The sequence below is a fragment of the Phocoena sinus genome, chromosome 5 (genome assembly GCF_008692025.1).
Source record: "Phocoena sinus isolate mPhoSin1 chromosome 5, mPhoSin1.pri, whole genome shotgun sequence".
NCBI classification, from domain to species: Eukaryota; Metazoa; Chordata; class Mammalia; order Artiodactyla; family Phocoenidae; genus Phocoena; species Phocoena sinus.
The window spans coordinates 139,699,643-139,709,895 of NC_045767.1; the positions used below are offsets into that span (position 1 = coordinate 139,699,643).

General features: G+C 46.7%; 1 protein-coding gene across 1 annotated transcript; it reads right to left on the reverse strand.

The window, feature by feature from the left end:
* Positions 1 to 266: 266 nt before the first annotated feature.
* Positions 267 to 3,005, reverse strand: LOC116754301 (catenin alpha-1-like). The gene is given in 4 exon segments (XM_032632815.1): positions 267 to 1,239; positions 1,242 to 1,617; positions 1,711 to 1,751; positions 1,754 to 3,005. Coding segments are annotated over 4 exon segments (2,622 nt in total). The 3' UTR covers positions 267 to 286.
* Positions 3,006 to 10,253: the final 7,248 nt, after the last annotated feature.

Below are 10,253 nucleotides of genomic sequence, written 5' to 3' on the forward strand. Positions count from 1 at the left end.
AGACAGGCATCTCAACTTGGTAAACAGTGTTACTAACAAGTTAATGTGGGATTCTCTTTGGTTATGGAATTTTTACGCTTATAAAAAAATATAGCTAGATATATGCTCCTGAATTCTAAAAGTATTTTGACTGACTTAAACACAAGTATGTCTTTGCAAAATTCACCAGCTTGGCCAGGTCTGAAATCTATTTTCCTATGGAATCTAATATCAGTGTTCTATTTAGCGAACACAAGAGTGAAGAACACTGACAGATCTTTAGAAGCCCTGAGGGGTGGGGGCAGCCTTAGATGCTGTCCACGGCTTTGACCTCACTGAGGGCCTGCACAGGGTTCACGTGCTTCTTCTGAGATGCCCTCTTAATCTTGGTCTGTGTCTCATCCTGTGTCTCTCTCTTCACCAAGGGCTTTTTCTCAGGCACCTTCATCTTCCATGACGCAGCAGGGAGGTTACGGGAAGCCCTCCCCTGAGACTTCTAGTATTTGGCGGAGGCTGCACAGGACACCTTCACTGTCTGCACCACCGCGTTCATCAAGTTCTTAGCGGCTTGGATCAGGGACGTGGCGCTGTCCACCCCGGAGACGACCAGCTCCCCAGCGAGGTTCTGCACCTCAGCCTTGACTTTGCTGCAGATGCTGAGCTGGTGGCAGTAGAGGACGATGCACTGCAGGTAGAACAGCAGGCGCCTCTTGCAGGCTGAGTCTGGGCAATGGTCTGCGACCGTACGGCCAGGCTTACCCATCCAGGATCCCGCCTCAGCAATTTTCTTGGCGGCACTGCTCACAGCCGATGTGTTTTTGAGCGGTCCTTTACCTCGGGTAAAGTCCTTCATCTCCATCGTGATCACGCACATCTGCTTGGCCAGCACGATGACGTCATTACCTCGGTCGACCCGCTTGGACACTTCGGCATCCAGCTTGCTCTTTTCTTCCTGGAAACTGGCCACCTGTTCCGCAGTCTTTGCTTTTTGCTCCTGGGGAAGGAGAGCCATGGTCGCCTGGGCACTCTGGCCAGCCATCAGCTGATCGTCTTCCGTCCGGACGCTTGTCCTGCTTCTGACATCGAAGTCTTCTGTCTCGAAGTCCGAGTCATCCAGCTCCTCAGGGGTCCTTATCATCAGCAGCGCTTTCCTGATGTCCCGGATGCCGTCGTACACCAGGCGTGAGGCGTCAGTAAACTCCTTCTCCTCCATGGGCTGGGCCGGGTCCGAGCTGAGGGCTTCCACGGCCGCTTCATTTACTCGGTAAAATGTGGCATGACTGTGTTGGAGAGGAGTTTGGTGGCTTCCAGAACCTTCTCTGTGTAGACCCCTGGCTCATAGGTGTCCGTCTCTGAGGTGACCACGTGAATGACCCGAGCAGCTCGGCCTCGAGTTGCACCAGCTGTGCGGTACATCCCATCCGCATCTTTCTCATGGAGAGCAATGACGCATTTGTTCACGTCTCTCAAAATGTGATTCTCTGAGACAGCCAGGAAGTCATCAATGGAAGTAATGTCATTGACATCATCTGTGAGACCTCGGACTTGTTTTTTCCACTGTTCTTTAAAAGGATCCATGTTCTCTTGGGCCAGTTTACTCCATGGTTTTGCTGCTAAAGCCAACGCAGCATTGATAACCTGAGGACAGAGGGCTTCTAGCTGGCTTGCAGACATTCAAAGAAGCTTTACACCTTCTTCATTGTTTGAGATGGAACAGGCCAAGCCGGCCACCTCAGTTAATTTGTCGGCACGTTCCCGGAAAACTCGGGCATTTCTTTAACTTCTTTCTTGTTTCCATTCTTCGCAGCTTCAATCAATACTAAAAGTGGAACGCTGGTTTCCAGAAATGAATCTGGAACATGGTCCGTGACAGCTTTGCGGAGCTGCCTCTGCAAGTCCGTGGTCTTCTTGGTCATTTTATCTACTGCAGAATTGAGTGCGTCACTCCCTTCTTTACGCCCAGCGTTGCCCACGTACTGTGAGAGCAGGTCCTGCAAGGCCTGGCGGACAGCATTACACTCGGCCACGACTCTCTCACGCCGGTCATCACGTGTGCAGGATGAATCAGCCATCAGGGCAGCCCCACTAATGACGCTTTGCAGGCGCCCCTCCAGGGAAGGCCTAAAGCGCTCCTCGCTGAAGCTCAAGGGGTCCACAATGATTTGTTTATCAAAGTTATTGAGGGCACACGCCAGTTCTCCTCCTTCTCGACCCTGGTGCTGGGAGGCGTCGTCTGATTCAGTAGCCTGGGCTGCACTAGAAACGCCTGTGACCGCCTCCCGCAGCTGCTTGTATATCAGGTCTCTGCTGGCCTTACAGGCTGCGACATCAGTGTGCTGTAGGCATGCCTGGGATGCAGTATAGAGGATTGGAACGTTTTTCTGCAGGATTCCTCTGGCTGCAGCCATCGGATCACAATGGCCCATATCTTTCCGTTCCTGTTGTCTTTTGGCTGCCATAATGTTCAGCTTATCCACTTCAGGTTCCAGGGCCTTATACTGTATTCCCAAGTCCTGTTCGGTGCCAGCATTCCCCAGTTTCAAGATACCGTCTTCTACAACTTTCAGCTGAACAAGTAACTTGTAGGCATCTGTCACGTCAGGCAAATTAAGCAGCCGGGTAACACCAGAGAGCAAAGCTCGAGCTGCCCGAACCGCGTTGCCACGCGTCGCGGGAGAAGAGGGACCACCCACAAACTCTCCAGCAGCACTCTCCATCACATCTCCTTGTTTTCGAACACCTTCTACAGCAGCCACAAGCTCCTCCTTGAGAAACTGACTCTCCTTTGCAATTTTATCCCTGTCCTCCAAGAAATTGTCCGTTGCTTGTTCGACAGATGCAGCCCAAACGTGGGCCTTCTTAGAACGACCTCACTTCTTATTAGAGGGCCCCTTGCTATTGGTATTGACCAGGGTTGTAACCTGGGTAACAAGAGGCTCCAACAGTCTTTCAACTGCGAGAGTCCTGATCTCTAGACTTTTGGGGTCTTGTTTGATGTTTATGTTGTCTGCGTGGACAGCAGTCATTTCTGTGGCGAGCTCGGCAAGTGCAGGAAGATTCCTGCCCGAGGCCAACGGCCACCACTTTGTCTTCCCCATTATGTTTTGATTAAGTTAAATAGTATTTTCTGAGGGTTACCTAGATGGATATTGGAAGGACGGAGAGACACGAAACGATTTTGTTACTTTCCACCCGCTAAGCACAAGAGGCCAGCTGAGCAGGTCAGAGAGTGGGTGACAAATGACTGTAGGTGACTAGCATTGGATTATGGACAGAGGAATGGATGAAGAAGATGTGGGACATCTATACAATGGAATACCACCCAGCCATAAGAAAGTGCCATTTGCAGCAACATGGACGGGCCTAGAGACTGTCATATTGAGTAAAGTAAGTCAGACAGAGAAAGACCAATATCATCTGATATCGCTTATATGTGGAACCTAAAATATGACACAAATGAATGAAAGAGAAACAGAGTCACAGACACAGAGAATAGACTGGTGGTTGCCAAGGGGGAGGGGCAGTGGGGGAGGGATGGAGTGGGAGTTTGGGGTCAGCAGATGCAGACTATTACATACAGGTTGGTTAAACAACGTCCTACTGTAGAGCACAGGGAGCTACATTCGATATCCTGTGACAAACCATCATGGAAAAGGATACGGAAAAGAATGTGTGCATATACGTATAACTGAGTCACTTTGCAGCACAGCAGAAATGAACACCACATTGTAAATCAACTATACTTCAATAAAATAAATTTAAAAATAGTATTGGGTATATCTTTGTAAACTATTAAGTATTATTAAGACGTTCTCCTGTTAATACTAATTCCTAAAAATATAAACGTATTTGGTCGCGTTGTACATTATTTTTAATAACTGCATCATCCCAAAGATCTGACCCAGGTCACTGTTCCGTGTGTCTCTTTGGACAGCCTGACCCAGCTTTATGCTCTTTCAACGTTCTCTCTCTGTGTCTGTGTGATTTTCAGTCAGCTTCAGGTGTAGAAGCTGGATTTATTTTCAAAGCTCTTCAGGCGAAGTGGCTTCACTTCAGACTTGGTTCGGGGGGTCTGTGTCTCGTCACTCTCCTCGCACCTGCCCCCCTTTCACCTAAACAAAGTCATCTGCTGAAGCCATTTCTCATTTGGCTCACGAATCCGACCTCTGCAGCTGCTTTCCTGCACTCGTAGTCTCAGAATGAAAGGTTTGACTCAAGTACCTTTGTGATACTTGGTGCCTTTTGGGCGTGAGTAGGTGACGCTGCTGCTTTCCGGGCAGTGACTGTGTGATTCACGGTGAGGGTCTGCAGAGCCCAGAGCCACCTCGCCCCTTGTTTGTTTGGCTTTGTCATCTCTAGCCTTTTGTGAATGTGAACATCTAATGGCACTTTCTGCAGACCTGAGACTTTATTCCCGAGTTCGTCATCCAGGTTCCAGGGATGAGCATCTATGCCCCAGCACTTCCTACCCAGATGGAGGCTCTGCTAACCCTCGGATCCTATTTTAAACTCCAGCCCCACTTTGATGGCATACCCTGCCTGGTTATTTGACAATGCAGATGGACGTCAATAGAAAGTCTGTGCTGGGATTATTCTGTCTGTGCTGTTCTCATCAAGCTCCTAAATAATCCACCTGTACTCGTTCAATAAACACTAAGTACTGACGAGATACTAGGTACCTATTAGACAGATACAGTGACAGACAAAACATGCATTACATACCTGAGATTACAGCCTAGGCTTTCCTTCTCTGTGTCAGCTGTTAATATGAATTATTACTGAATCATGAGTGGATTACTTTAGAGGATTTCAGGAAAGAACAGAGTTTAATCAAGTGAAACACTTTTCTAGAGGAGCAGTTATAAATCCTGATGTTACAGACACAGGATTGAGTTGGATAATGCCAGCAGAGAGAAAAATTCATCGAAGACATAGTATATAAAAGAAATCAGGGCTTCCCTGGTGGCGCAGTGGTTGACAGTCTGCCTGCCGATGCAGGGGACACGGGTTCGTGCCCCGGTCTGGGAAGATCCCACATGCCGTTGAGCAGCTGGGCCCGTGAGCCATGGCCGCTGAGCCTGCGCGTCCGGAGCCTGTGCTCCGCAACGGGAGAGGCCACAACAGTGAGAGGCCCACGTACCACAAAAAAAAAAAAAAAGAAAGAAAGAAATCAGTTTTCTAAGGGGAATAACTTCAATTTTTTCAGGAACTGTAAAGTAAATTGTGAATTTAGGACTTTTATAGAAGTAAGACCAGGAAAATTCTAACAGACGAATCCTAATAGTCAAGCATCACGAGAAATGCCTAATCTGTTTTTACAGAGATAACCTCACCACTGGCATATAGCTGCTAATTACCAAGTGAAATAATACTAAAGGAAACAGCATTCTACTCACTGATTTATAAATCAATACAAAATGTAAATTGTTTTCCAGGTTTTAGAAAGCATTATGTCAGAATTATGAAGAATTGCTGGATAAACCAAATGGTGTGATCAGGTCAATGTGCACCTTATGTCTACAACACTTTACAACCAGAAAGCTTTAGGTCTTTTAGACTTGCTAACCATCTTCAGAGTACTTTCTGAAGTTCACTCCAGGCGCCTCCTTGCTCCCCTACCCCTGCCTCTCCTCCGCAGGCCAGCGAGTGCTGTGGGGCTCCGCTGCTTGGGCAGGTGGCCATCTGGCCCTTGAGCTGAGCTGCTGATTGGTTCACTCAAGAGCTGGAGTAAGATGTACAGGAGCTCCGCATCAATCCGTGGTGGTCCTTGGACACGGGAAGTCCAGAGACTCGGGAATAAGGGAAGTCATTGGGGGCTGTTGTGATGAGAGAGCACAGAGGGGTGGTCTGCAGAGAAGAGAAGGGTAGGCAGGGATGAGGGGCCGAGAGAGGAGGCGCTGAGGCTCCTCATGGATTATCTCCAGACCCTGCCCTCACCTACAACACACTGACTCTTTTTTATTATTATTATTAATTGTTATTGGAGTAGAGTTGCTTTACAGTGTTGTGTTAGTTTCTACTATACAGCAAAGTGAATCAGCTATAGGTATACATATATCCCCTCTTTTTTAGATTTTCTTCATATTTAGGTCACCACAGAGCACTGAGTCGAGTTCCCTGTGCTCTACAGTAGGTTCCCACGAGTTGTCTATTTTATATATAGTAGTGTGTATATGTCCATCCCAATCTCCTAAATCACCCCATCCCCCCCTTCTCCCCTTGATAACCGTAAGTTTGTTCTCTACATATGTGACTCTATTTCTGGTTTGCAAATAAGTTCAGCTCTACCATTTTTCTAGATTTCACATATATGTGTTAATATACGATATTTGTTTTCTCTTTCTGACTTACTTCACTCTGTATGACAGTCTCTATGTCCATTCACTCTCTGCAAATGACCCAATTTCGTTCATTTTTATGGCTGAGTAATATTCCGTTGTATATATGTGCCGCATCTTCTTTATCCATTCGTCTGTTGATGGACATTTAGGTGGCTTCCATGTCCTGGCTATTGTAAATAGCGCTGCAATGCACATCGAGGTGGGACACATGCACTCCGCTGACTCTGTACACAATGAGAATGTGTGAGCTTCTCTTTCTTCCTATGATAGTTTTTGATAACTTAAAGGATAATATCACCTTACTCTCATCGTGTGTGCACAAGGAACTCAGAGTTAAGGTGATTGGACCATAAAATTGCTATTACCTCTTAGTACCAGCACTTTCTGGAGGGATTGTGGAGCACTATGAAATAAAGAGGTACTTACGTACATTAGAAGGGAACTAAAAAGAACACGAGCGTCTCCCTCCTACGTGCGGAGCTGTGAACAGCTTGTACGCACTGTGGGCCTCGGGCTGGCCTTGCTTGTCCAGCACCACCTACCCCTGCCAAAAAGTGCATTTCCCAGACCAGCTGGAGTAACAACTGGGACACAAGGAGATTAGTGAATATTCATGTGTTTTAGCTGCCGCCAAGGTGAATCTTCCCAAATCCTGATTATGTTTATTTAAGTGAAACATCTGCCAATAAGAAGGAGACATGTTTATGGTAACGGCATAGCTGTGGCTTCTGTCCTCTGAATAATGATAATGCAGACATTGGCTGCATGGCCTCACCCTTGGGGGTTTTCTTTGTTCTTTTTGTTATTATTATTTGTGAGTAGTAAGCTTCTTGTGCCACCAAGATTGCTAGCCATTATGGCAATAAAAGGGCTATTTGTTGCCTTTCCTGTTGGAAAGTGGCTAATGCAGACAAGGGAGCTGCTCAGGAAGCAATGGGTTCATAACATAAACCAAACTTGGATGTTTCTTTTCAGGGTTTAGACACTAACCGGTGATGACCCAGCTGAGGTCCGTGAGAACACCGCATGTCCTCACAGATATGAGCAGCCCAGGCGTGAACTGTCTTATTTTTTTCAATATTCTGGGAACAGTAATAAACAACACGAAGTTCTCCACTGTCTGGGGATAGAACGACGGGAGTTGTGTAAATAGACTTAAATCGGATTTCCTGGGCATGACTGTTTCCATTACCTACCCAGGACTTTATTTGGGAAAAAATGGACTATTATGAAAAATATAAAACTTAAGACCCTTTATATCTTCATTCAACCAGAACTTCAGGGCCCGTCTGGGGGGCACACCTTCCCCAGGGGTGACAGGGACAAATTGGGCAGAATCTCTGGCCTCGTGAAACTTACGGTCTAGTAGAAGCGAAAGAGAGGCAGGCACAGAGCATCACTCTGCCCTAATCCTCAGGCTGGGCAGTGAGGTCCAAGGGCAAACGTCCTAACGGGTCCCCTCCCTATGGACTGTGTTTGTTTCCTGGAGCTGCCTTAACAAAGCACCATGATCTGGGCGACTCACAACAGTGGGTGTTCATTCTCTCCCAGTCAGGAGGCCGGAGGCTGGAGAAGCGGCTGGCAGGGCCCTGCTGCCCCCCGAAGTGCCCCATGGAGGGTCCCTCCTCTCCCAACAGGTCCTGGGGGCCCAGGCGCTCTTTGAGTTGTGGCAGCACAGCTCCAGGCTCTGCCTCCGTTCCCCTCTGTGTCCCTGTCCTCACGTCCTCTGATCACAGGGACACCAGCCATGTTGGCTTAGGGCCACCCTCCTCCAGGATCACCTCTTCTCAACGTGCTACATCAGCAGTGACCCTGTTTCCAAATGGGGCCATAGGTGGAGGTGCTGGGGATTAGGGCTTCAACTTATCTTCCCGGAGGACACAGTTAACCCACGACATGGAGCATTTAGCGAAGAGTGATGCTTGTAGGAGTGGGGTAATCACACACCCGCAGAAAGTAATGAGACATAAAGAGAAAGGAAGAATGGATAAAGAGTGTTTGAGTGATGTGAGCTGGAGGTGGACATCTGTAACCCTAATTCTCTGGTTCCTGACGGGTGGCCGTCTTCAAACCACGTCATCTTGTCCTGACCCGGGAGTGCCACTTTCAGCTCTCTCCCTGGACACTTCTGTGCACAAAATACAGTCACTGTGATTTCTCACCTGTGACTCCACCAGGGCAGGGCCTGGGTCTCAGGGACCTACTGTCAAGATCTCCCAAATCAGAGAACTTCTTGAACCCGTGCCAAGCCTCTGGCACCAGGCTTTCCCGGTTGGCTACTTCAGAAGGGACAGAGCTGAAGTCCAGGAGGTACATATACTCAGGGTACACAAATGCAGTTTTATCTTTCCCATTTTTAAAGGGAATGCATATCCCCTGTTTAAATATCCTAACACAAAGTGTAACTTGCAGTGTTTCAGAACAAGGAGTTGGTTTATTTTGAAAATGTAGCTCATTGTTGCTTTTCCAGCAGACGCCCTATCCAGACGGCCTTTTCAGGGAAACGAGTCCACATAAACACCCACAATGGGCCATTCAACACAAACCCTGTCCCAGAACAGGTATTTCCAGTGTGTCCTTCCATGCGCAAATACAATGCCCCAGAAGGACAAAGCTTGCACAAATGACACACCGCAAACAGGGATTTCAATAGCACCAGAGGAGTTCAGAGTCACCGTGACATTGCTCTGCAGAGAGAATAGTCTCGGCAAAGCCACCCTGGGTGGTTGGGTGAGTGGGCTGTGATAATTCTCTCTGGTGTTGCTCCTCAATCTTCTAATTCTTGTTTTAAAAGGTTAAAACACACACATACTCCTTGCCCTATTAAATTCTTCTAAAAATGCTTAACTCCTTCTGTTTCTGAAAATAGTACAATTCTCCTGTCTCACAAGAACACCTATCAAGTTTATTTCCATAAATAAAAGAAAGCTCTTCAGGGAATGAGTTCTTTCTGTTCAGGTTACTTAAGACTTTGCATTTCCTACTCTGATTTTGGAACATTAAGTAACTGTACAAGATGACAGAAAGAATCTAGTTAGCCATTTCATGTGGCTATTTTCCAGATTAAAGCGTATGTGCGGAAGTTTTTGTAACAAAGTGTTTATGGGAACTGTCACATTTCCTAGGAAGAGCTGCTTTGATTCAACCCCCGCCATATTCTTTCACTACTAATAAAAATACACTATGATCAGAAAACTGTTTTTTTTTTTTTTTTTTTTCCTAAAAACTGGCCAAACATTGCAAAGTTTCCCTGTATTTGCTTTTCAAAAAGTCTGCCTGGGAAAAAAGTAAATTCCAAGAACTATGAGGGACAGAATGCCAAAAAAAAAAAAGCCTTTGGTGAGTTGATGAGGAAAGACTGTTCCAGGTGTGGGGAGAAGCTTGGAGGGCTGCATGATTCACAGAGGTAACCATAAATAAATTCATCTCAGATACGGGAAGGGCACTAAGAGGAATGCGGTAAATAAGGATACGCTTAACAGAATCCGCAAATAGCAGCTGATACTTATTGAGAGGTTACTAGATGCCAAGTCCTGTGCACTAATTATTTGATTGAACCTCCCTCCAGTTTTATAAAGTGGACACTACTATTGTGCTTATTTCATAACTATTAAATTAAGGAATAGGGTAATTTGCCTAAATGACCACGACTTAGGAAACCAACGTTCTACAGGATCAGCTGGCAACAGGATGTCCAGAGCCAGATCTGAAGAGCTGCAACTAACACCTCTTAAAATTTTTGCAGCTTTGGATGTGTGGAGAAAACTACCAGTTCACAGGGATATTTGTTTTTTTAACATCTTTATAGGAGTATAATTGCAGTACAATGGTGTGTTAGTTTCTGCTTTATAACAAAGTGAATCAGTTATATGTGTACATATATCCCCATATCCCCTCCCTCTTGGGTCTCCCTCCCACCCTCCCTATCCCACC